Below are 27,141 nucleotides of genomic sequence, written 5' to 3'. Positions count from 1 at the left end.
TGACTTTTCACCATCCCAACACTTTTCACCTCCTCACACGCAGACTGAGCATTTAAAGCACAAGATCAATGATGTGCTCCAACTGACCAAGTTTCCTCTGATACACATATTAAATACCATAAATGCTTTCCCATTAAATTACACAGGGGGAAAAAACTTCTGCTTTGATCCCACCTGTAACTATTCAAAGTTCGTCAGAGCCGGCTCTATCTTAATAAGAATTTGAACATCACACTGCTGTAGTCCTTTATCTGCTCTTTTAAGACGAATGATTTCGACACATCAGTGGGGGGACATTCTCAGCAGATCGCTCCACTAGATTGTATTGTTAAACCAAATACGGTTCAAAGCTGACGTTTCTACGCCTTCGTTTTATCATAAAGGGATGGGGGTGCGATTAAAATACCAAGCTGCTTATCTCAAGTCAAACTCTGCGCTCCTCTTTGTTTAATTAACAATCTGTGTAAGTGCACCATCTTCCAGCATCAAATGGGCGCTTGAAGTCATTCTGAGTGATTTGAAATTGCATTAAACCATGATGGATTTCCAGCCTTAACAAGTACAGAGTGAGATAACATGTCAAACAAGCACGAGCGCATTAGCAGCTGTCAGAGAGTGCAGGGGCTTTTGAAATCAGACATGCAGGCATTGATTTTCTCCTAGAAGTGAGGACATGTAGGAGATACAAACGGCCTCTAAATTCATTTATCTGGATGTTTGGGATGTTTAGATGTCATTTCATTAATAGTACATTCATTACTACAGCTCGTTTATGAGGTCGCACGCTGATTCAGCCTCTCAAGGCTGGCTAACCGACTCAAGCATTTGTATTTTATGCCTAACATATTGCACTTCCATAATAGTATTAACTGTGGCAACGCACAAAGAAGTTTAATTTGAAAAAGCGTCTCATTAAAATGGCCATATACTGACTTTCATTGAAAGACACCGAGCTGAAAGGCAAGGCCATTATATCCTATTGTGTTCTTACATTCTAATATGCTTTCAGCGCTCTCGTTCAGTTTGCCTCTCTGTGGTAAATAAACCAGAGAAACCGCCTCGAACCAAACCAAACGCAGCCGCAATTATTCAGTTACACATGCAAGTATGACAGCTTTTCTTAATCTGCCAAGCAAATGCTTCCATTTGACTGAATTGTGGGAATTTAATGGGTTTGTTTACAGCTCCGACAAGCAGCAGCGTGGATGTTTTTGTGCTGTAGTGAGTAATGGGTTTTCAAGTCATAACAGCAACAATATAGCTTAATTTTTCCACCTAACAAGGTTAAATGGACTCTATATTAGAAAAGATAAACTAAAGTCAAAGAAATGTGCAAAAAAAAGGGAAAAAAATCCACACAGTCTCCTTTTCATTTCCCGTATTTTCCATTATCTTGGGTGTGACAAGTGTGCGATATGAGCTTGTATCTGCCTGTCATTTAAAACACAGATTTAAGATCAGGAAACAAGGAGAATGTCTAAGTCACAGGGTCAAATTTGGATTTTCTGCATGTAAATTCACACTAAAGTCTGAAGGATCCAGGTGTTTAAGCTGATATCAGGATGGGCTGTTTGAGGGTCTCTCCCACTCCACTTGATTCCTTACTGGAAGACACGTCCCCTTACTGGGAAGCTTCTGAGTCTCTGCTTTGTCTTGAGGAACGTCTGTGGAAACAGGCACATCACCATCTGCGCCATTCACCGTGCCGTAAGAGGCAGGCATGTATTGTTCTTGTGACAACGGGCAACTGCTTCCATCCACTGGGTCTGAATTCCCAAACTCAAAGATGGAGTTTCTTTCACCAATGTCCAGTCCAAAGCTCTCTAGCATGTCCATTACTGATGGCGTGGATGGGCATGAGGGGTTCTCCTCCTCAATGAGACTCAGCGTTGGCAAGATGTCCACCAACTCTGCCATCTCCATCGGCCGGATTACTTCAGTGATGCTGGAAGGTAAGTCCTGTTCTCTGCTGTAGGACTCCTGTGTGTCCAAAGTTGGATAGTCCACTTCCAGCTGTGCAGCAGCAGCAGGCTTCAACCCAGACTCCATTAAAGCACTTCCAGATCCCAAATCTGACTGGCCAGAACTTGCCAAGTCTGCAGGCAACTGAGTGGTGATGTCTACAGGACACCCTCCCTTCACGACACCCTCCATCAACACCAGCGCAGCCTCTGCAGGGATAGCTGGAGCTGAGACCTCAGCGGTGACGATGTTTGGCGGAGTCGCACTGCCCGAATTCTCTGAAAGGGAAGCACGAAGAAAATAAGGTCGAGAAAGAGAAAATATTTATCTTTGTTTTAAAGCATCATTTGTTCTACAAATTACACTTAATTCTTGTAACAGCAGTTATTATGACAGTGCAATGGTAACAGTTCATTGTAATATTCATTCAATTTTCCCTCAAGTGTTTTGACTAGCAGACATATTTACTTTTGACCAAGTATAAATATCCGCAACTGCTTTCTGCTGCTGCTATTCAGATTGATCAAATAAGATTTAAACATATAATTAATCTTATAAATAAAATGATCTGGATCAGGTGACCCTGAATCCTCCTTTAGTTAGGCTGCTGGGGCTTCCCGTGATGCTCTGAATTTTTCTTCTTCACTCACATTTTTTCACTCACTATGTGTTTATACACCACTCAACATTCAATCATTAGTTATCATCAATCTCTGGCTCTCTTCCACAGCAGGTCTTTGAAGGCAGTTGATCCATCCAGTCATTTGTCACAACTTTTACATTTAACGTGCAACTTTAAAGGCCATTATAGGTCAACAGATTTTAAAATTATGTAAATAAGTAATTAAATTCATGTTAAATAATGTTTTCGTGTATTCAGTGCTACATGTGTACACTAGCATGACTGCAGTACCTGTAATGGCTCTCTGTGCTAATCGATGGGGCCATGACAATCGGCCAGTCAAACTCTCCTCTTCCTCACCATCAGGACATGGTGGTGGGTCTCCTCCCATCACCAGGCCTAAAGGCACCGCCCCCACCCACTGCTTGGACCGAACACACTGTAGACAGTCCATAATCCAGCGGGCATCCCTCCAGACCACATCCAGACGCTAATGAAACATAAAAAACAGGCAGTAGAGACAGTAATACGTTTGTCTCTAATTCACTTTCATTATGAAATCTTTACTTTACTTTTTTTTAATATAATTAAGTCAACTGAAATATGGATTTGGCAACAGTGGAAGCAAATATAAACCACGTGTCACAGGATCTCACCTGTGAAAGCCCGCTGATGTGGTTCAGCCGCTCCCGGGCTTCCTGCACCTCTTTGGTCTCCAGCGCTTCCCGTAGAGCCTGCTGGGCAAGGTGAGTGTCCAGCTCCAGCCTTACCCAGGCCTGACAGTACTGTGAGAGGAAATCCCGTTCATATGTCCAGAAGTGAACTGGGTGACAAGCCAGAGAGGAGAGGAAAGACAAATGACTTCATCAAAGCCAGGAGGAAAAAGCCACAGAATTTATCAGTGCACTCTACTCTACCTTTAATGAGAGGAGAACAGTGAACTGCATTAGACATTTTGCCTCAGTGTGCTTTCTGCATATCTTTGCAGGGATTTATTTAACATTTAAAACTGTAGTCTCATTTAGACAGTATGTGTCAGTCTAGCTCACCATTTCTGGGTCCCTTTTCTCATCACTGAAACACTCTGCACTACTTGTTAAATAGATCCACTGGATATATAGTTTTCCACTTACCCAGCTCAAAGATCTGCAGAGGCATGGTGAGGCCGGGCTCCTTGGTCCCCACCAGAGGCCAGTAACTGGAGCTGAAGTCCTCACTGGGAGGCAGCAGCAGCAGCATTGACAGGTTATCCCCAAACTGAAGCAACTCCCGGGTGTACACGCCGTACTGATACGCCTGTCAGAAACACAATTATTCAAATACAGATGAGAAACAGAAAATCTTTCCGCTGGATCAAGAGCTAGTGCTGATAAAACAACATAAAGCGGACAAAGAAAATCAGTTTAAAAGATTACTTCTCTTCATAATAGTCTGACAGAGAATTTCAGGTGTTGCAGGTGAATATGAGGTGGCTGGAAAGTAGTGTTTACCCTGTAGAGGGGGATGTTGAGCTTCGTCAGGAGATGTGTGACTGCTGCTCTCAGAGACCTGACGAATTCCTCCATACTGCTGTTCTCCATCGTGCTCTCGTCCTCAGCGTCCAACAGACTCTGAACACCGCCATTGGCTGCAGTGTAAACATGACTCTGAAGCCACGTCCACTCCTCTCTGCCACACAGTAAACACACAGTCAACAAAACGGGCATAATAAGGAGAGAGCTCCAAAAACAATCCAGTATCACTGCCTGTTGAAGCCCTAACATTTGTATAGATACTGCACTTGTTCGTGCAGATCATTTAAAATAGTATATCTTTTTCGACAGTTATTTTCCAGATAAAGTTGTAAAAATAGTGCAATAACCTGATGAACGTCAACATAGTCCATCAAGGGACTGACACAGATATCACCTGGTCAAGTTACGTTACCTGGTCACGTGCGCGTTGTGCCGAACCCGTGTGTGGCAGAGTAAACTGGGCAACCTCTGAGGCACCAGCACCCTGATCTGTTCCACCGAGCTACACAGTTTCAGGATGCCCACATACAGACCCGGCTGGGCCCACTGGAGGCTGTGCCTGTGAAAGGACAGCTTCTCCTGGAGAACAGAGACAAAGAGATACGGTGCAAAAGAGAGAGAAATGTTAAGATCTGTTAATAGGATGTAAAGCTTATGAGACTTATTTCCCCCTGCCTCACTATGTGTTGTTAGCCAATTCAGTTTGGGCATTCCAAATTAATTTCAGTGCTTTTTCAGGGTTAGCAGCACAGGAGGTAAACTAGTGGCTCAGTAAAACTCAGCGCCCAATGCACTATTGTTGAAAGCCGCTGCTGGGTGCGACTGTTTTCCTCTCCTCACCTTGAGCTGCTCAGCGAGCATGTCCATGGCGGTGGGCTCAGGCAGCAGAGGCGTTCTGCTGCGGTTCTTTTCCAGGCGTGCCAGAGGCATCCAGTGGAGCGGGGGGTCGGGGGGGCTAGAGCAGACAAGCCAGGGAAAAATGAAATGCAACCACATGGAACCACCAAAGAAAAGGTCGATTCGTCAAGAATAGCAAAGCCAGTACCCCACCAACAACCAGCTGACAGACTGTATAACCCAAAGATATTGTACAGCATGACTTCCAAACATGCCCAGCTTGACACCTAATTACGCTACCACCGACTGCAAGCAAAGGTAATTTTTATTTGTGTGATAGAAGTTTTTTTTCCTGGTAAATTCTGAAACTATGATTTCATGACGTGCCAGATGTTTTCAGCAGGTGAAAAGCCTGGACAGCCAGACAGGATAGTTTAACACTTCTACTACGAAGCCATGCTGTTATAATAAATGCAGTATGTGGTTCAACCTTTACCTGAAAAAGACATAATCTGGACCAGAGCACACTGCACATTCCTCTAAAACCTTTTATATATGGGGCAAACTGTCAATTCCATCAGCACTGACGCAAACTAAAGCCATCAGACATGCAGGCGTTTGATCTGAGTGCTGATGGTGCCTCTGCTCTTTAGTCCAGAGGATGTTGTGTCCACGTTCTCCAAAAAAGATTTTTACATTTCACCACCTTCACCTGACAGCAGAACAGTTTTTTCGCGTTGTCTCAGTCTATTTTAAATGAGCTTTGTGCCAGAGTAGACAGAGGCAGTTCAGAATCATTTTCAAATACGGCTTCTTTTTGCATGATAGAGCTTTAACCTGAATTGTGTGGACGCCAAGTGCGTTCACAGACAGTGATTTATGGAAGTGTTCCTGAGCTTATGCAGTGATTTCCATGACGAATCACATCTGTTTTTCATGCAGTGTTGCCTGAGGGCAGATTTTCAGTCTTGTCCCTTACACACAGAGATTTCTCCATATTCTCTGATAATATACAGAACATAATATGAGATCATCAAAGTCTTTGCATTTTAATTTCAGAACATTATTCAGATTTTTTTTCATAATTTCCAGATACAGTTTTTTTTACAGAATGCTGACTACATTCCCATCTTTACTGAGAAACTCTGCCTCTTTAAGATGCTCTTTTTATACCCAGTCGTGTTACTGACCCGTTACTATTTAACCTAATTAATTGCAAAATGTTCCTCCAACCGTTTCTTTTTACTTTCCCACCCCTGTCAAAATGTCTCAGTTTAAACATATGTTTCCTGTGTCTTCTCACGTATTCAGTATGGGTTTATGGGATTTTCATATTCTTGCATTCTGCCCTAATTTACATTTTCCAGGGTTCTAACTTTTCCAAATTGTGTTTGCCCAATTAGTTTAAAGCCCTTTTGGTGCTCTCTGCCCTTTTTCTTTGACCTTTTCTTACCTGGGAGTGTTTGAAAATTCCTTCAGAGTGACTAGCAGTACATTGCCCTGCCGATCCTTCAGGGGTTCATAGTAGATCTGGCCCAGGTCCACTGTTCCCAGAGAAGACTGACATCAGAGAGGTGGACAAGAGAAACCAAGGATTAAAAAGTATAAGTGTGTTGGAGATTAATTCAGCCAAACAGGGGATCTGTGGGTGCAGTTGTGTAGCCAGACAGAGGAAAGCATGGCAAAAATAAAGAAAGGAAGAGGAGGAAGAGATGTAAAGAAGTAATTAAAATAGCAATTAACCCATTTTGGTGCTTCTTATCTTAACAATAAGCTGCTTAACTTCCTACCTGCAGCTGGGAAACAGCTCTTAAAATGTTGTGTCTGTTCTGAAGGAGGGAGGAGGGAGATGAGTGAGCGGAGGAAAGCCCTTGCTGTAGCCAGGGCACTTGCTGCCATGCACAGGACAGCTACAAGAAAAACAGAACACCCAATTTAAGCAGAAAAATCACACTCAGATTCATTTTCTGTAAATATATTTAATATTTATGAATTGTGATAATTCAATTACTTGTACAGTGAGTCAACAAGCTTGTAATTGTCAGTACACACATATACGTAACAGTTCACCTTGGCAAGCCAAAGGAAGTCTTGGGTGATGGAGGTGGAGCAGCACTGGATCTCCACCAGTGGGATCTGATCTTCGGCTGTGACCAGGATGTTATCCTTGTGGTAGAACACAGTCGCCAAGTACACCCCCCTGACCGGATCAATTTGAGAAAACGCAGATAACGTCAGAAAAAGTGCACATGCTGCTTTCAATTTCACAAGTCACCGCGGACCGCAAAATTACAAGAAACAATAAAAAGCATTGGCTCCGGGGGGAAAAGTTTATAGCTGAAAAAGATCAATTTTGTGGCTTGACAGCAATTTATTTTTTGAATCACCCAGTGGATTTTCAAACACTTATTACTGTCAAAGCAGCTTATAATCCCTCAAGTAAAGCAAAAGCACAGAGGCTGGTTTCATAGACCAACATGACAGTCCAGTAGGAAACATGGTCTCTTTTTTTTAAATTACTCAGGGGTCCAAACACAGTCAACTTCTCTCTGTTCACTACCAAAGTTTTCTTTTTTTTTTTAACCTTCACTGTGGTTCATATTCATGAACATAATCATGCAGCACGATCTTTTGTACTTTGCTAGCTTCTGATTCTGGTGAGTGTGGTCGACGGATCGCTTGTGGGAGGATGAAGGATTTATCAGTCACCTGCCACTTGCCACAGTCCAGTGATTACAGCCATCGTTCTGTTCAAAAGACCTCTTTACTAACAGCTACAGTGGCTCTAATGTGACTACTGTTCTCTGCAATAACAGTAAGAGATAAGGCTTTTCAACTTTGCAGCCTATGCTGCTCTAATGGGATTGCATTTAATCCATTACTTGTGATACCCTCAGGGCACAGTGGGATAGGTAAGAGAGACTGAGCGCTACCTCTGTAGGAAACGAACAAACTTGGTGGCGGACTGGAACAGTTGTTTGATGCCTCGAGACACTGACAGACGCTTGCTGGGACTCTGGGGCTTCGAGCTCTCTGTGGAGAGGAGGCGAGGAGGATCAGACTGGATGAAATTCATTTTATCTCCCAAAATACATTCACTGTGCACGCACGACACTTGACTGGGTGAAGGCAGGGAAAAGACTTTTCTCTTTGTATTTAAAGGAGCTGACATCTGTAGCGCATGCTGCTGATATAAATGGTGAGAAGTAGAAATAAAATGTTGTCGAGTATGCACATTAAAGGCTTGTGCAAATAATCTGATTTTCTGACTGTTTGCACACATCTTGAACGGAAAACATAGCTACTTTGAACATGTAAACCACCACAGTTAAAGAACAGTTTCTTTAGATATTAAATACTGGCATGGGACAAAATGTAAGAAAGTCCCTGAACAGGACTTTCTTAAGCCTAACAACCCCTCAGATGGTAAATGGTCTGTATTTGTATAGCGCTTTACTAGTCCCTAAGGACCCCAAAGCGCTTTACACATCTAGTCATCCACCCATTCACACACTGGTGATGGTAAGCTACATTGTAGCCACAGCCACCCTGGGGCGCACTGACAGAGGCGAGGCTGCCGGACACTGGCGCCACCGGGCCCTCTGACCACCACCAGTAGGCAACGGGTGAAGTGTCTCGCCCAAGGACACAACGACCGAGACTGTCCAAGCCGGGGCTCGAACCGGCAACCTTCCGATTACAAGGCGAACTCCCAACTCTTGAGCCACGATCGCCCACTGACGCATTCTCTTTTACTATAATTTCAAGATGTGTTTCAAATTATTTTTAAAACAACATGAACATCTGAATACAAAGAGATTCTTAAGGCAAGGCTGAAAATACAACACATAAGAATTTCAATAAAAACTCAATTTTGTGCAAGTATAATTACACACACAACGACAACAACACGTGCACTTGGACCCAATGCACCAAAGCATAAAATCACCAGAGGTCTCACGTTACCTATGCAATATCCTCTAAGATGCGACTCCTTGGCATCTTCCAGCAGCTTCCTCACGAGGGCCTCGTGATTTCTGAGCTGTGACTTTACACCAGCGCACTCTCTCCAACCTGCACAGGACAGGCAGAGAGAAGCAGATTGTGGCTTTCACGTCTATGCAATTAGGAAAATCAGCTAAGACAGCAAGAAATAATTTGCAAGCGACTCCTGAGTGCCGCTTTTTTTTTTTTTTTTTTTAATCTTTTGGTGATTAGGAAGCGACAGCGTCTCCATGAGAGACCGTCTGTATGCTGTGAAAGTTGAAATTGAAGTTGATTCATTGTGACTCGCTCTAATCATGTATCCATTTAAGCTGGGGATCATTTGCGTGTGTGTGTTTTTAAAGTGAATCTTTATTTATTTAATTTCTGCTCACTTCCATCTCAAGGTTGACAGAATAATTCCTACTGATCTTATACTGGGTCTTAGTGAAGCCCCTCAATCTCAAGGTATTAACAGCAGGCGGATGGGGATTCTGCACCCACCTGTGTGTGCATGTTGACATTATATAGTAATGTACAGAAAGAAACTTGAGTTTTTGGTTCAGAGGGTTTTCTTAACACACACTGACCTCATTATTTGAGGCTTTTGTCATGATTGATATGATATACTGTCTACTGTAACAGCATATGTGACAGAAAATAAGGAAAAGCACAACAAATCTCCTTTACGATAAATTGGGCAATCTATTACACTCTGGCTGTGATTGTTTACTGACCAGTGTTTGCTTTGACATCAATATTTTCAGCCTTTATTCCCCATTACAAATCCTTGCTTGGCAGCCCTGGCTTTTGTTAGAAGTAGAAAGTAACAGCAAGTAAGCCCAGCGATAGGGGTGGGTGGCGTCCAAGAAAGATTACGAGCCAAAAATTCAAAGTCAAAGCGGCACGGCTGCAAGGCCCATTGACTCGTGTTGCCGTCTTTAAGTCTCCACGTTTTAATAACTCATTAATCTACAAGCCACGAGAGGATTGGATTTCTTTCACATCGAGCTTAATGTCAGCTAAGTAATTCTATTACACTGGGACAAAGAGGGAAAGAATGGAGCTCTTTCGAAGCTTCAAAATCCACATTCATCAAAGTTGTGTAGTTCTGCACACTCACTGGAGGGGGCAGCGCTAGCTGGAGTGGAGCACTGAGGCGGGCCCCATCCTTTCACGTTGTAGGCGCTCACTCTCACGAAGTAATGCACTCCCTGTGTTTGGAGAAACAGCAGACCTGCCAAATTATCACCGAGCATTAACCAAGAAGCCATACGGCGCTCTCATTATTAATTCATCTGGTTAAAGTGAGCCTGCTGATAAGTGTACTCTTATGAGAGGTGGTTCAGTGCAGAAGATAGTGATGGAGGAGCAATAAACACAGTGTGTGTGGGTGCAGAGCTGCAGCACGTGTTTTATACCCGTCTGCTTGATTATGTGCCTCTGAGAAATTACAGGTGTCAGTTTCTGTGCGTGTCTGCAGCATCTGTGCATTTGCAGCTGTTATCTGTGGTTGTGAATACGTGTGACTGTGGGCGACTTACTGCCGTCAGCCCCTTGATAACGTAGGAGGGGTTCTTGGTCTCTGTAACTTGGGCCGTGCCGAGGATGCGTTTGAAGCTGGCCGAGGTGCTCCATTCGACTGTGAATGCAAAACAATTCCACAGACAGATTATTCTCTGGCTTTGCTCAAAACCCCTCGTGAGGGATAACTTAAGGACGTGAGTGTTTACAGGTTTAGGGACTTGCTGCATCTGGGCTTAATCTATTCTTGGCCGCGAAGCATGACATTTATACGTCTATAAAACCGAGCAGCAAAAACAGCCTAAACTAGATACTGTGTCAGCCGGCTTAAATTACTTTCAAGACTTTGATTAAATTGCACCAGTAAAGTCTATACTCCATTAATTTCCTTATCTATCCATCATGAATCGATCCATTTTCTGCCCCACATCTAACTGACCCTTTTATCCACCCATCCATTCAACCAATCCTCCATGAAAGTCTTCTTGCCTGGTTCTCTCCCTACCTCTGTAGCGGGTGATGAGCCCCACCGTGTCCCCCTCGGGCTCTTTGATTGTCACAAACAGAGATGATGTGCTCGTCACCAGGATGGACACATGACTGGGGGAGCCCGGGAGCTCTGCGTGGAACATTGAAAAGATAAAAATCGTGTTAAAATGAGCACGAGTAAATAACAGAACAAATGCAGACAACCAAAGTACTGCACTGAGTTTTACAGAATATTACACTGCAGTAAAGTTGATGACAAAAAAACACACACAAATAAACTCCGGAAAATTTATCACATCAAACAGATATCACTGATAACCACTAATATATTTGTCCTCTATCTTAAAAAGACTACATATTTTTTTTACACTAGCTCAGCTAAGGTTTTCTTAAATAGGTGATTATGGCAACCACAGACTGATGTCTGACCTCAGCCGATGGTGAGGTCAGCTGGTGGCAGGGCACACACTAACAGAAAAGGAGATAGATACAGTAACTGCTATTATTCTCTTAAACATAAAAGCTATTTCTCCACGGCTTTTATTCCCACACTGGTGCTTTTAAGCGCCACAACCAAGCATTTAATCTTTAACCATCTGACTGGGTTTGCCAACAGTTAAAGAAAGGTTAAAAACGAGCACTGCATTAGCAGCTGGCTACTGAAAAATGATATGCAATCAAACTGTTCCAGACTGATGTCAACCCTGTAGGGCCAACTGTATCATAGACAGACTTTATTAATCCCACACTGGGGAAATTCACATGTTACAGCAGCACAAGGGCCAACAAGACAAAGTGAATTAAACTGTATTAAAAACAGAAAAATAAATAGATTAGAAAAAAAACCTATATGCTTCTACTATCTACAAATGGTTGCTGTATGCAGTAAATACACTTACAAAGTTTGTGTATTTGTGCGCTATTTATTTACATCATCAGTGGAAATCTTTCTCCTGAAAAACCTAAATAAATTGCACAAAAATACCAGATTTTGTGAAAAATGATGCTTGAATAAACATTCCAGATTCAAAAACTTTGAATTTTGGGGCCATTATTTCATGGCTCAGGCTTTACAGGGTTGAAAATTGTATTCCCTGCGAACTCTGTGTTGTTTCAAGACAATCTTGGAGCTTTTTATTATCACAATTGTACCTTAAAACGCTGCCAGAGTTTGATGATTAAATCTAACTGTGTTTCAATTTCTTCAGCCTAAGATGTAATCTTGAGTGAAAACATTACCATAAGTAAGTCACAGTCGTCAGACAAAAACACATCCATATTTTATATTTAAAGATGCCATCTGGCTCTCCTACCCAGCGAGATTTACAATAAGAGTGAGTTTAATTTCACTGCACATGAAAACAAGCGCCGGGGCCTGGCTGCCCTTACAATAACGCTGCGATAATAAAACAGTCAGAGAGAGAATTGGCTGTGCTTGAAAGAGAAATGAAACGAGAGCTAAGGAGAGACGTTTATAAAGAGCTGTTAAAGTTGGTACAGCGGGGAACATTGCAATATAAATCTGAAAAAAATAAGACAAAAAAAAATTAGCCCAACAGAGAGCCAAGAGGAAAAGGCTTGAGCAGGTGGTGCAGAGGATGGTAAGTTGCCCAATGCGTCGATGCATGATTCGCCGAAGTCTTGAAGGTTTTTGCACGTGTGAATTTCTACTGAAATCTATAGCTGCAAGGGTTTATTTGATACAGGCAGACAGTGGAGGGAGTGCAGGGAAGGAGAGGATTTGAAAGGCTGATGACACGGCAGTCTGCTGAATGTTGGATGAGATGAAAGAGGCTAGAGGGAGAGTTTTAGTAAAACTTAAGCAAGATGTTGAGCTGAAAACTTGATCACTGCCGTCTTGTCAGCAGTGGCGGGTGGCTTTGTAGAGTTAAATTGGCAGGAAAGTACTGCGCTGGCTGCAGAAAAAGTTTTATTATGAGAGCAGAAATAAAGAATGAGGGGGAAAAACAAGCGAGAGTTCACTGAAAACAGAAAGAAAACTGATCTGAGTTTGAGTGCTAAGCAGCGAAACAGTGAAATACCACAAGCTGACCGCTGACCTGTGTTCTGGAAGTTCTCTCTCATCCGATAGTACAGCTGCTGCCGCAGCCTCCAGAGCTGGATGTGCCACTGAAGATCAGCCTGTGCCTGAGGGCCTGCCCCGGCCTTTTTCGCTAACTCCGTCTTCCTCTCTTCTGTCCGTTTATCTGCCAAGGCCACCAGAGCGTCCAGCTTGAGTGCCCACTCCGCTGGTCGGCACACTGAGAGGCGCAAGACGAGCACACGAAGCAAGACAAAAGGCATAATCTGAATTAAAGTCAAGCCGTACAGAATCTGATTTTACCCCATTACTTTTGACATTTTACATGAAAAGACTTACAAACAGGGTTGTGTCTGGCTCCTGCCTTTGTCAGTACATGAAGCAGCGGGGAATTGTGGGTAAGGGCAGCCACATCCAGGGGGACCAGCCCCTGTTCACTCACTCTGTTCACCCCTTTCTCCCGGTCCCTCTCCCAGTCCCTCTCTTTCTTCTCTCCTTTCTCCCATACGCCTCCTCCACCGCTGCTGCGGTCTCTGGACAGAAGGCTTTGTACAGCCAGTGTATCCTCATTTTCCACTGCCTCCCACAGGGTCTTGTACTAATGGGGAGCAGGAGAAAGGGTGCAGGGCCACGGGAGGGTAGGCAGGTGGAGGAACGAGATAGAGATAGAGAAAGAGAAAGAGGGTTAAGAAGGATAGAGAGATTTATTTCCCGCAGTAAAGAGAAGGGAGCGTTAAAAAAGGAAAATGATATCGGACACAAATCAAATCATAAACCAAAGGTGCCTCGACTGATGCTTTATACAGGAGCCTCCTGAGACCAGGAAAGTTTGTGAATTGCTCTTATTATTATTATTATTATTATATGAAGCAGCAGCAGGAGCAGCTCTATATAACAGAGGGTGCTTGAGAGTGATTTCCTTTTCTGAAAGCATTTTTTCCCAGTGTAATGTAATGCCCTGTGTAGTGGACGTTAGGGAATTTCTCAATAAAATAAAAGAAGACTGGAAAATTTGAATGCTGAACTTCAAGAATTCAGTTTTTTTGTTTTGTTTTGATTTTTTTTTTTAAAGCAGATGTTAGAACTATAGAATTTTACCTGCACACACAGTGTTTTTGACACATACTCAACAAGCTCAAAAATATTTGAAAGGGACCTGGGAGATCAAACTATGAGCAACTGCCAGTGTGTGTCAGGGCTGTGAGCCAATCAAGAAAATCAATTAACCAATCCCTAAATAAACTAATCACAAGCTTCAGATAACTGCCCATGCACTGCATACATGACAACACATGCACAGTTCACAGTTCAAAGTAATCAGTCGTTACTATATATTTAGCCTTTGTGCAGCCGCTCGGTTCGTAAATAGAAGGGATGAAGAGCAGACGTTGTGGGCTTCTGCGCTCACAGCTACAGCTGTGTGCCTCTCTTTGTGCCGCCACACAGAGCCAGTAACAGACAGAGAAATGTGTTTTAAAATACCCAACCGGAGGCTATTTCTGCAAGAGGTTTCCTCCTGTTAAAAGGGAGTTTTTCCTTTCCACTGTCGCCAAGTGTTTGCTCATAGTTGTTTCATTGTTGGAGTATTTTCTGTATTGTTGTTACATCACAATGTAAAGCACCTTAAAGCAACTGTTGTTGCGATTTGGAGCTATGTAAATAAAATTGAACTGAACTGAATTAAAAAGAGGGGATTTGCAGAGCTTTGGGTTCACAGGGATTACTTACACATATGCTGACCACAACCACGTTTAGTATGCAAATCTACCATTTAATATATGAATAATATATATGACAGAATATATGACAGGAAATAAGGTCAACCGAATAGGTCAGCTTTAAAGCTTACAATGCTTTGTCACAGAGGACTGATTTATTTTCTGAAACTAGCTTTGATTTTTTTTAATCTCTTGCTCCCATAAAATGTGGCTGTCAAACTACAGTAGGAGTCACTTTGACGACGGTGACAGCCTCACACGTGAGACATCTAACAATGAGTCTGCTCGCCTATTGGAATACCCTTGAGAGACACGTGTCCACAAAATGTATTGTCAGGTCTCAGGAGGTTAGTGACACAGAGATAGCGTGTAATGTCAAGTAGAGATCTCATAGTTTTTAACCATAACAGAAACCAAGGCAGATGACATTTCAGTCAACGTGACCAAAGCTCCCTTTCAGAATGACACCTGGATATCTTACAGCATCTGCAGACTTGCTGGGGCGTTTAGGCGCATCCAAGTCGGCGGCAACAGATGACTCTCCACCCCCCCTGAGTCTGAAGGACAGGTTTCTGTAGATGCGTTTGGGCGAGACGGGACCTAGAGAGCGCCGGCGCTGCGGTGGGTTCCTCATGGATACAGACATGACAAGAGAAGAAAGTAAAGGTCTGAAAGAGGACAGGCGAGAGCAGGAGAGGATGTGAGCTACGTGGGAACAGGGGATGGTTGAAGAAAAGGTTGGAGAGATAGTGTGAAAGGCTGGAGGAAAAAAAGAGTTTAAGAGTCCAGCTTTAGAGCCAGATAGAGAGGAGAGAGTAGTAAAAGATAAAGGTCAGTGGAAACCTTGATTAAAGAATAAGGTGAGAAATACAAAGAGGGAAACAAAAGAAGAACACGCAGTCAGACTTTTTCAACGTTACAGAAAAAATTGATGCTGACTTGAAGTGCTGAGCTAAAAGTACTTGTGTTGTGTGGGTGGATAAATGTATAAGAGTTACTATCCCTGTACAGACTAGATGAAAATGCCTCGAAGCATTTATTTTTGTGCCTTGCACTATTCTCCCCTTTGTTCATCTTTTTACCCGCGATTATGTGACACGGTTTTATTCACTCTAAATGGAGTTTTCCAGCACGCGAGGCAACAGACGCATCAATCTAATTAGTGGAAGAAAGGAAGGCAGGATCGCATGGAAGAGCCAGGATTCTTTCCTGCTAATAAACTCGAATCCGCTCCCATCATCCGCATGAAGATGAAAATCCATCACCACCGTGGTAATGATGGTTCATTATCAATTCCATTGGCTCTGCATCATTACAGTCAGTCACTTTTTTGTGCATGAAAATCTGTCTTGCAGTTTGTTTGTTTTTTAACTTTGGGCACCGTCTGAAATTCCCCCTCCTCTTCAGTCAGCAGGTCGTTTTCAGTGCCACTTTCTGTCTATCCTCTCTTTTCACCGCCCTCCAGGTTAAAACTGATCTTGGTGCCGTTTTGATTTGCATCGCTGTCCTGAGCTTATGATATCAAAAGCATCTTTGTGAAAGCGAGACACTCAGACCCAGGGCTGAGCATTGGTGGCTGTCCTTGTCTGAAAGCAAATACTCCCCTGGTTGGTGCTACCTGAGGACAACACCTGGGGCCTTTGACCACGATGACATCTGAGTGACACGTCACGTCGCACATCACAGCTCGCACAGTACCTGCACTGTCTATATACATGGATGCGGGACTATAGGGGTAAAAGCAGCTACTGTTGTTGGTACAGTTTCCCCAGTTTGTTTACTGTGCCTTACATCAGCTGTGGAAAGTGCTGAGAAGTCATTTAGAGAGCCGTAGTGTTTGTTTGCTTTTTCTTTTTCATCTACTTTTTTCTTGAGTCTGCCTGAAGATAAGGCAAAACAAGAAAAAGTGTTTGCACATGTTCAACCTGCAGTCTAGCAAACAGTGGTTAAATAAGCAGGCTAAAGAGTAAGATGCTCCAGTCTGACCCATAAACAGAAAGTATACAGTAGATTCACTGTGGTTTTATTTCATGTCTCAAACTGGGGGGGTTTTCTTACCTCTCTGTACTGTGGCCAAGAGAGCCGAGTGTGCTGCATATTTTGCAAAAGTCTTTCCGGTTTGTGAGTTCGCTGTGGCTCTATGGAAACATTTGATGACTAACATTTCAGATCCCCCAGGAAGTAATGCAACACATTTGCCTGGGTCTTCAGTACTCACAACTAGGGGATCAGACTGGGACACATGAATTTGTATGAATGAGGCACAAAGAGTTTCAGTTTAAGGGCTGTTGTTAAAACATGACTTCACTTTGTGCCTGCACACTGAAGTTATATGTGCTTCTCTGATTATTCAGCAGCAGGACAAATTAAAATGAACATAAACGATCTTACAGGCTATGTTTCAGAGTAAAAGTTTCAATTTGAAAACAGTAACAGAAGGCAAGCCTATTTTGGTCTATTTTGAGAAAATTTATAGGTCTTATTAAAATAAAACTTTAAATATATGTATAAAAAACTTTGCTATATCATGTCTAACCAACAGGTGACGCAATGTATGCCACATTATAGCCACAAAAACAGCACAAATGATCAAACATCCAAAGTTTAAGTTCCCGTTTCACCGAGTTAAAAACATAACTGAGTTTTCGGTCTCTTACCGTCACAGAGGACTTTAACGGCTTTAATCGGGCTTTCCTCCGACGCTGCCGCGATGCTTCAACATATTTCACTGTATTTTCATAAATGACTGCCTGCTGATATCTTATAATCCATGGTAGCGGTTTCGGAAAGTTTTCACCTCTGAATGAGGATGAAGCGCACCTGAGCGCTACAGACGAGAGACAGACCGGCGAGCCTCCCACAGCCGACTCACACGCACATTTTCCCCGTTCCGCCCACTTCCGATCTGCGATTATTTCTCTGAACCAAACTTTTTTTTCTCCTTTTTTTGAGGACATATTTAGAAGCAGTGCTGCGTCATAAAAACACTGATAGGTTTACACGAAGTGGCCTGTTTATTTATTTGAATATTTATTTGTAGTAAATGAGCTCAGTAACAATATAATGATCCAATGCTGTGGTTTAAACACTCTGTTTAGGTTTACCGGGTGATGAGGTAGCGCAGATCCTTGAGTAGATAATCCTAGCCAGTGTATTGCTGTGAGCAGTCAGTGAATTGATGATCCCAGCCACTACTGAAAATAAAAATTGTTACTCTAAAAGTTGTTGCAGTGCAAGGAAGCTGGTGATATGATCAAGCGTAGGCTGAAGATAATGGACAAATTTATAGAGCTATTTTTTGATTACCACAACACCCCCATTAATGGCTTTCGCAGGGGCAGAGGAAGTGGTTCGAGACAAGGGAAAGAAAGGCCAGGCAACGGTGTGAAAACTGTTCTCATGCTATGCCCCCCACACACACACACACACACTTGTGCTCAGAAAGGAGAAAGGAGTTGTTTCCAAACCATTTGTCTTCGCCCTGAACCGGCCCCTTGAAGTAAATGTAAAGCAGTTGTCAAATAAAGTTGACAGATTATGCATCCTGTTTACCTGAGCAGCGAGCAAGGCTCTCCGTCTCTTTATGTTATATTTGCCTCTCTCAGGGGGGCAAATAAAAAGCCACAGACTGATGGATTTAGCTCCTGTCCTGGCACAAATTTATAAACCGATATCTTGTCTGACTCTTCTCAGTCAACCAGAAGAAACAAAACCCTCTGACCACTTCCTGCACACACACACAGTCCCAGCGCAGTAGCTACACTTCGCCTAAAATATGTTTGCTGGAGCGCAGCACATTTGTCAAAGGTTACATATATTGAACTCTGAGAGGGTTTATCTCTCTGCACACTCATTTACACCGTCACTGAGAGACAGAAGCGCGGAGTGCTGAGCTGGCCACACGTGTGATGCTTTGATGCGCACTGAACTCTGCTTAAAGAGAAGAGGGAGATTATAAATCGACATGTCGGTAGTAGCTGATACTCGCCCCCACACACCTATCATCACACAGTGGCTCAGTTACCCAGAGGCTTTTGTTGTCATGGTGATAACCAAATTGTGGCCTTCACAGCTAAATGATACTCAGACACACGTCTCAGCATAACGATCAGCTAAGATATTCCTTGGAGGGTAAATTGGTGTTGATATATAATTGTGAGGCTAATTGTGCATGGATTTGCTCAAACATACACCATCAGGCTTCCTCTGAATGTTAGAGACTGTTGATTTAATTGGACTTTTAATTAAAGCAGTACAATGTACTGAGCTCCAATGTTCATCAGCAAGAAATATGGGACCTAAGCAGCTGTTTCATGTGAATTTATGTTAAAAAAACAAAACAAAAACAAGCATGAGTGTAATGATGAGGCAAGCATTTCCCATAAGTACAAGAAATTGAAAAGTTCCAATAACTGCAGCAAAAATGATCATAGCATTTCAGATAATTATCATTATTTGCCAGAACATTATCTTCATGCACTATTGTTCAACACATTGATCTTTCTAGTAAAAAGAGTGAAATAACAACCAGAAAAAAAATGCTTGTATCTTATCTTTTTTTTCATACATTTACATTAAGTTATTCATATATAACCAGTTTACAACTATGGTCATGTACTTGCACTATTCCAGAGTTGTTTCATTTGCATTTTTATTATCATACACATTTAAAGATACCAGATAAATCCATTAGATCATCAGCTCTTTTTGTGGTTTTTAAATAAGGTAGGTTACCTTTCAACATAACACTTGCTAATATGAGTAAAACCACTCTTAAAGATATTAATATATTGTCCTGTGTTATCTTTTTAGCAGAATTTGGCCCTTTTTTTGTTTATTTTAAAACCAACACTTAACATTAAGGTAAATTTTGAAGGAGGCTTCACAGGAGAATTTAGTTATTTAATAAATATACATCTTAAGTTTTTGTATCATATATTTGTTTATAAATATCCATTTTTATAGTATCATTATAATATTAAAATGTTTTACATTATAAATGCAGTTTTTATTAGTACAACAGTATTTGGAATTATTTTGGTAACCTACTGTACTGTAATGTTCAATAAAGTTTGGAGTTTTGACTTTAGCCATCATTTCTGCACAGTTCTCGTCTGATATATATTGTTAGCAAAGGTTAGTTTACGGTTTATTACACATATTTTGTGGTTATTCGAGTTTGTCAATAGCATTTGTTTTAATAGAAATCTTCAAAAACATCTGTTTTTAAGGAAAATCATGGCTAGTTAAGTTATAAATTAACTCTAGCTAGTGCTAACAATATAGTTAGCATGTAGCGCTAGGTAATTTATAACTTAGCTAGCCATAATTTTCCTTAAAAACAGATGTTTTTGAAGGTTTTAAGAGAAATCTTCAAAAACATCTGTTTTTAAGGATATTATGGCTAGCTAAGTCATAAATTAACTTTAGCTAGTGCTAACATTATAGTTAGCATGTAGCGCTAGGTAATACAATAGCTTGCTAGCACTCTTGCTCGCCTGCAGTTTTGTATAAAAAGCTTTTTGTGGTCTTTCTGTCTGAACAGGCGAAACAAACAGAATGACAAGCAGGGATATAGTTTGCAACAAGATCCACTTCAGACATGACCCAAAGTGGAGTAGGTGCCTTGGGCCTGTGGAGGGAGGCGGGCTGCTGCTCTGTGTGGCCTGCCTCATTGAAATGATTGACGATGAAGACATAGCAGTGAGAAGAAATATATTTATATACATCTCCATGTTGTAGCTGTTTGCTGTGGCTTTACATTCTCTTGCACAACCTTTAGGAAGGATTGGGAAATGTGTATGAAAATTGCATTATGCTGTTAATTTCCCTTGATGCTCAGTTGGAGCTTTATTTACCCTCCTATATCTCTCCTCCTACACGCTTGTCTGTGGGATGCAGTATGTGAGGAAGTCTTCTGCCTTGTCCAGTGTAAGTGGAGTGCTGAAGTGTTCTCCGGGGGCTTTGAGAGAGCTGCTCCAACAGGACCACAGAGTCTGTCTGCATTTTACAGCCAAACTATTGGGTGAGAAATAGTAACACATGCAGCAGATTAGAAACAGAAGGAATGTCTAGCAAGGGCGATTGTGAAGAGCTGGACTTTCACCTCTCACTTGCTATCTCTCTAAAGGTGCAAACAGTTTTATGCTAGGTTGGCAAAATCAGACTGGAATGCACTTAGAAAACAAAGAGCATCAACAGTACTATTGCAGTGCACAGACCTTCAGTCAGTACTGACAGTCCTAACCATCACTGGCTGTTTTCTCACTAGCTCGAGCTTGATTGTTTAACATTTGCACTCCTTGAAGCTAATCACCACTGTGTTAGTCCACTGTTGTATTGGTGGTGCAGTCGCATTACAGCTTTTCTGCAAGGTCAGGCTGAACAGAGAGAACAATTGATCTTAGCAATCAACCAGAACACGATACAGAAATATTCACACTACTGGACATAATAGTTTTTGCGTTGATTTCATTTAAAAAAAAAAAAAAAGATCCACGCTGATAATGCAGTTAACCTTGAGTTTACTACTTTTCTTTTCTTTGGAGAGGTGTGCTTGTCATCGGTAGTGTGATTAAACCATTATACTGATTTGTGACTTTGATGTGATGCAGTAATTTGGGCCTTAATTAAGTGCTGTATATGTAACCGATTTTCATTTTTAATGACAGCCACATTAAATCTCATTTCATAGATGGAATCATCAAACTAAGTAGCCACCGAAAAAAATAAATCATTAGCATGGGCTGCAGGCTAGTGGACAGCTTTGCTTTTAACTATGACGGGGTTTCTGAAATTATTTCTGAAATGTTTGATTTAAAGACACAAAATACGAGCTATTAACAAAAGTATATAACATATAAAACTATCAAGACTTTCATTATTTGTGATTTGTTGTTTGCATTTAAGTTGTAGCGTAAGGTATTTCGACTCCTGTACCGTGAATAATTCTCTGTGTCAACATATCGGATGACATGACAGCAATAATTTTTGAGGATCTTTAAATATGGAATGAGTTAGTCCTTAAGCTTTATGTTGGTTATATGTAAAGTCACCAGTGCCGTGAAAATCCCAGTGGAGCCAGTAAGACTGTTAATATATAGACCTGCATTGTGTTTCATTATCCTCACAACACTAAATTACTGACTCCTCTATTGCAAATGTTACACTGCTATAATTGAACCTCTGTATGTTTTTTTAATGCTAGATCATCCGAGGGTTTTATTGATAACTTCCTCATTGGAGGATTATTAGGTTGCCGCATTAAGTGCTATGTTGAAACCATTTAAGCTCTAATCAAATTAGCACAATAAGAGGATGTGTGGCAAAATGCTAAGCCACAAAAGCTCTGACCAATCTGACAAGACGTTAAAAGAGCTATTAGAGTTCTTGTGGGATTGTCTGCATGAATTGTGCTTCTCCATCTGAGCATAATCCAATAAAAAATATGCCTTACATTCATCACTACACTGAGTTGGTTTTTTTAACATGCTTTTAAGATAGTACTTTATCTTGGATGTCCAGCAAAGCTAATGCAAGGTAGAGTACCCTGTACAGTATGATCAAATAGATCTTTATTAGCATGAAGCCCCATCTAATGTCTCTGTAATTTGTATTTTCTATTTTGTCCTATTTCATCCTTTTTTTTTTTTTGCATAATGACATTAAATTTCTTCCTCCTGTACTTCTGTGCAGAAGCAAGAGTGCATGTGGTTTTTGAAGTATGCCTTTTAAAATCTGCTCTGTCATATCTTCTCTGTCCCCAGGGATGCTTCAAACTGCAGAGGACCCTGTAACTCTGGAGAAGGTTGACCAAGGTGAAGAGATGCCTCTTTCTTGTTTGGTGATGTATGCTTGTGTGTCTGTGTGTGCTCAGGAAAACACACAGAGAGTGAAATGTACACTCGTGCTCACATTGCACTCACACAAACATAGATGGAAGCCTTCTATGCAGTTGTTTTTGTGAACACATACACACACACACACACACACACACAGTCAGTGTTTGTTTTTGGTTTTTGGAGGATACACATAAGCCTTCTTGCTGATAATGGTCAGTGCTGGTGGCTAAGGCGATCTTTGACTCCACATGGAGGCTTTGACGTCATTCCACGAGTAGATAATCTTTCACTGTTACTTCTTCAAAGCTGAAATGCGAATTTCTCTTTGTACTTAATGAGTTTATTTGGGCAGCCAAATGCAGATTATTCTGTATCCTCAATCTTGGCCTTGTGGCAAAGTCTCACTTTCAAACACTCAGACAGATTTTCCCATTGCAGCCTTTCAAAAATGCTAAAAATTTTTTAGTAAGTCCAAATTAATTCAGTGCATTTCACTTTTATTTTATTTATATAGCGCCATATCACAACAGCAGTTGCCTCAAGGTGCTTTATATTGTAAGGTAAAGAATCTACAATAATACACAAACAATCATATGAACCTCCTATGAGCAAGTGCTTTTGCAACAGTGGGAAGGAAAAACTTCCATTAAACAGGAAGAAACCTCCAGCAGAACCAGAGTCAGGAAGGGGCGGTCATCTGCCGCGACCGGTTGTAGGTGAGCAGATGAAGACAGGACAGAGACATACTGTGAAAGAGAGCCAGAGATGAGTAATAGCTAATTAAGTGCAGGTGTATAAATGCATCATGAGTGAAAAAGGTAACTGAAGAAGAAACACTCAGTGCATCATGGGAATCCCCCAGCAGCCTGGACCTATGGCTGCGAATCAAATGACAGAATGATTTTACGGGAGCTGTCTTAAAAATGCCCAAGGGACTGCTTTTCTGTAACAGTTAGAAGAGTACTTAAAATGTGACACTGCATTTGGTTTCTGCACAGACAGTGTGTAAAGCACACGTTTTGTAAATCACTTGAGCGCTATAAATAATGCAGTCATAGTGTGAGGAGATAAGAAAGAAGGAGAAAGAAAGCCTACAACCTTCACAGAATTGTTCAGCTTTGCAGTTACAGCTTAATGAGAACTTGCGTTGTAACTGAGAGGCAAACCGATGCATTAAACACCCTGAGATGTTGCATCTATTGCAGTTTATTTATTTGGTACACTGCCTTTTTGATATGACAGGGTAGGGCTGTTCGATATAACGATATATATCGGATGACGATATAAAAACATCTATCGTTTCAGATTGCGCTATCGTTTTTTCGTGGTGTCGCAAAATAAACAGTTTACGGCAATATTATTTCATCGTTTTGATGGTCACTGTAGTGGCTATATTAATTTGTTAAAGTTCTCTCTTTGTCTTATATTTAATATGACCACACTACGGACGGACAAGCGACTGTTTTTGTCGTTTGCAACCACGACCGTAAAACGGCTCCGCCGTCCGCTTGTTTGTTTTGCATATTAACCTTTCACAATAAAGCTCAAGATCCTGTTGAGACTTTTCAAAATAAAATTAATTATGTGAAAGAGTATGTAGAGTTTTTACGGATGAGAAGAAAAAAAGAGGCGTTAGGTACTAAAAAAATAAACCTTAGACTCAAACGTTAGAACAGGCTTTTCCCCGCAGCACGCCGTGTAATAAATACAAAGAAAACGGCGGCCGTTACAACCTATGTCTTCATGCATCGGTTAAAAGTCTCAACTCCAGGTACACAGCGCCCAGCTGAAAACACTTCACGCAAGTCGAGCTGCCTGAGATTCACAAAATTTACAGAAAATGTTAAATTTTTGTGATTTATATCGTTATCGGGATGATAGATATCTTATATCGGGATATGAGATTTTGGTCATATCGCACAGCCCTATGACAGGGTTTAATATATGTCAATACTGTTTGGATAACGCTTGTATAACACCCAATAATGGAAATATACCACAACTCATAGCCTGTTGCACACCAGTGCACATCCTTTAATGGAAACAGGTTCTACCTGCATACGTATCATTGTCTTGCACTGTTTTCAAATTCAACTTGCCCCAAATGTTATGTTTAGTTTGCAGCATGGGACTTTTGCCTTTCCCTTTTGGCAGGGAGAAAAGTAACACAAACATTCTCCATACGTACTCACGACAATGCTAATCCCTGTTTGTCCATCACTTTTTTTAGACCTTAAAAAAAGGTTCCTAAACCTTCCACCTAACATGATTTTGTTTTCTAGCACTACTTTTGCCCTGAGCTCACTCTTCGTCATGTGACACATGAACCATGGAGCCACTGGAGCTCCAGGGCGCTAATGTCACACTAGACGCCAGCTCTAAAATTTCAGTATGCTGTTAAATAATGGCACATTTATCTGATACTGATTAACACTGATCAGTAGAAATGTTTGGTAAGAGCTTAAAGAAAGGGCTGTAAGAAATTGCTGGAGGTTGCTGGCAGTTGCTGTGAAACTAATTGCTAAAGCTACCTTCATACAGACCCAGAGACTGGTCAGTGAACGCTGGCAACTGTATTCTCTGACAGGTAGCAAATGGTTTGCTGGAGGTTCCTGGCAGTCAGCAGGGTGTAATTGAGGGTGTACAGTGCTGCACCAAAAATCTCCTTGCAGTTCCTTTGGTTGCGAGCAGATTGCTGCAGTTAGCATGTAAGAAGCTGTCTTCTCTGCAGACTTGCACTTTTTGAACTGTGTTGGTTGCAGGCAGCATTAAGGCACAACCTTTACTTTCTCCATTCCCAGCTTGCATTGCACTTCTTCAAGTTTCACTACTGCTCGGAATAAACGGTGACTGCACCGTAATGAGCAACCACACCAATCTGCTGCCAACCATGGCAAAGTTTTCAGTGCACAACCCTCCCCCCAGTCAGGGAATGCACATTTTTCACTAGCGACATGAGGCCTTATGTAACGCAAATTCCTTAACTACCATTATTTAAAGGCACTTCATATTTAAGTAAATTCCTGTTTGAATCATTTAATCGCATACAAATTTCTAAAGCAGTGGTAGAAGATTCTGAAGGATAATTTAAAACTTCAAAAATTATACACCTGGATTTTTCATTAACATTGACTGTTTTGATTTTCTGTCTCATAATTGCAGTGACTGTGCGAAAGTGTGAAACTGCACTTATCTGTGATGTTTATTTAATGAATACACCTCTCTGTTTTGTTTTTTTATCTGCCTGGGTAAATGCATACATTTGTGTGTGTGTTTACTTGCGTCAGTGCTGGTTCAGCTACTCCTGGAGCTCCAGAGCGAGCTGTCATTTCGCTTCGTTTTGGATGAGATACACAAACAGGTAAGACAAATAGAGAAACGCTCCTACTCATGTGCACGTGCAGGCAGAAGAACATGCCCAACATCTTAAAAATTTTAATAGCACTTGTGTAACTAGCGTCATACTCTCCCAAGGCTGTTTAGTAAACAGACAGTGTGCTCGTCTCCCTCTTGCTGCTGTTGTGTCACTTCAGGGGGAGACAGTAATGGAGAAGGCTCATTCTGCTGCAGGTGGAAAACAGTATAGCTGTGTATACTGATGATGACAGAAAAATATAACACCAGCCACAGCAGACAAGTCTCATTTATGCTACAAGAACAGAGCTTGATTAGAAGTTTTGACACAAACTGTTAGTGGAAGAAATTATTATTTTTTTCAGTTTAAACATGCAAGCACTTGGCTCAGATTAACCCTTCTTCTGTGTATCGCTATGTATGGAAGTGGCCTAGCGTTATTATGCTTCATTTTTCTTGCACCAGATTTGGTAGAGTTGCAGTTGTAGGGTTTTTTTGACAGGATCATTAACAGCAGTGTTTACTTACCCATTATTAATTCTCCAATTTGCAGTTGGTATTTGGTGGAAATAAAAATGTCAGCTTTTGATAGAGTGTTTCCTACCTCACTCAAAGCTGGTGATGGGGGACAAGGAGGCAAAAATCTCTCGAGTGTCTCTAATCCTCTGAGCCCATGGTCGTGTGTGCTTGGCCTTACTGTTGTGGAGCTCTCGCTGAATAATTTCAGAGATTTTTTATCGAGTGGAAATACAAAACTTAAGCGGTTAATAACATATATGTAGTAGGATATTTAGGTTGTTGTAGTAGTTTTAAAATATATTTTGGTCATTTTGAAGCTTTTTTTTAACCTACCATTAAAATAGAGGTTTAGCTTTAAGACACCTGTGCAAACCGATGTTGTAGAGCTTTATGCTCTAATGCATTAAGATTTCCTTTATATTACTGTGTGTGTGTGTGTGTGTGTGTGTGTGTGTGTGTGTGTGTGTGTGTGTGTGTGTGTGTGTGTGTAAGTTTACTGATGATTTTTTTCTGTGTTCTCTTTCTAGCTTAGTGAGCAGCTCAGTGTGAAGCATTTCCTGCCTACATTCAGCTTCTTGGGTAACCTAATAAAAGCTGCCCCTACTGTGTCCCAGAGCCTTGTGACTCATTATGGTGAGACCCTGGAAATGACACTCAGTGAGACCTCAGAGTAATACAGGGACACGTAGCCCCTAGTAGTAGTAGTCTGTTTTCATCCTTGTTTATATTTTCTTTA

General features: G+C 41.5%; 2 protein-coding genes across 3 annotated transcripts in view; one reads left to right on the top strand and one right to left on the bottom strand.

Annotated features, from left to right (window-relative positions):
- Window positions 1-430: 430 nt before the first annotated feature.
- Window positions 431-17,573, bottom strand: LOC146389032 (ankyrin repeat and fibronectin type-III domain-containing protein 1). The gene is made up of 19 exons (XM_084926663.1): window positions 17,349-17,573; window positions 15,173-15,534; window positions 13,313-13,571; window positions 12,993-13,193; window positions 10,949-11,062; window positions 10,464-10,561; window positions 10,043-10,133; window positions 8,902-9,009; window positions 7,869-7,968; window positions 7,006-7,135; window positions 6,726-6,845; window positions 6,389-6,495; window positions 4,939-5,053; window positions 4,511-4,677; window positions 4,075-4,252; window positions 3,718-3,880; window positions 3,241-3,407; window positions 2,876-3,074; window positions 431-2,240 (listed from the first exon to the last, which is right to left on the bottom strand). Exons 2-19 carry the CDS (start codon window positions 15,335-15,337, stop codon window positions 1,558-1,560), a joined length of 3,165 nt encoding a protein of 1,054 aa, XP_084782789.1. The 5' UTR covers window positions 15,338-15,534; window positions 17,349-17,573; the 3' UTR covers window positions 431-1,557.
- Window positions 15,879-27,141, top strand: part of mei1 (meiotic double-stranded break formation protein 1) — a 64,586-nt gene continuing 53,323 nt past the window's right edge. Inside the window, exons 1-6 of one of the 2 annotated variants that reach the window (XM_084926660.1) lie at window positions 19,769-19,827; window positions 20,237-20,394; window positions 20,593-20,716; window positions 22,458-22,508; window positions 25,820-25,893; window positions 26,933-27,038. In XM_084926660.1, coding sequence (XP_084782786.1) covers window positions 20,251-20,394; window positions 20,593-20,716; window positions 22,458-22,508; window positions 25,820-25,893; window positions 26,933-27,038 — 499 coding nt within the window. In that variant the 5' untranslated portion in view covers window positions 19,769-19,827; window positions 20,237-20,250. Of the gene's footprint in view, window positions 15,964-19,768; window positions 19,828-20,236; window positions 20,395-20,592; window positions 20,717-22,457; window positions 22,509-25,819; window positions 25,894-26,932; window positions 27,039-27,141 lie in introns of those variants that run through there. The other variant, XM_084926661.1, reaches the window with a different exon arrangement.

Source organism: Perissodus microlepis, chromosome 4 (assembly GCF_051167445.1).
Source record: "Perissodus microlepis isolate ML-2025 ecotype Zambia chromosome 4, ASM5116744v1, whole genome shotgun sequence".
NCBI classification, from domain to species: Eukaryota; Metazoa; Chordata; class Actinopteri; order Cichliformes; family Cichlidae; genus Perissodus; species Perissodus microlepis.
Note: the sequence above shows the minus strand (reverse complement) of the source record. Positions and strands in the feature narration are given on the sequence as shown.

What these genes read in the sequence shown, in the direction of transcription:
- LOC146389032 (XM_084926663.1), bottom strand. Translation starts at nt 15,337, where the DNA reads ATGTCTGTATCCATGAGGAACCCACCGCAGCGCCGGCGCTCTCTAGGT. An exon ending in AGCTAGCGCTGCCCCCTCCA is followed by an intron (nt 9,010 to 10,042) that starts GTGAGTGTGCAG and finishes TGTCCTGTGCAG; the next exon opens with GTTGGAGAGAGTGCGCTGGT. An exon ending in TCAACATCCCCCTCTACAGG is followed by an intron (nt 3,881 to 4,074) that starts GTAAACACTACT and finishes TGTTTCTGACAG; the next exon opens with GCGTATCAGTACGGCGTGTA.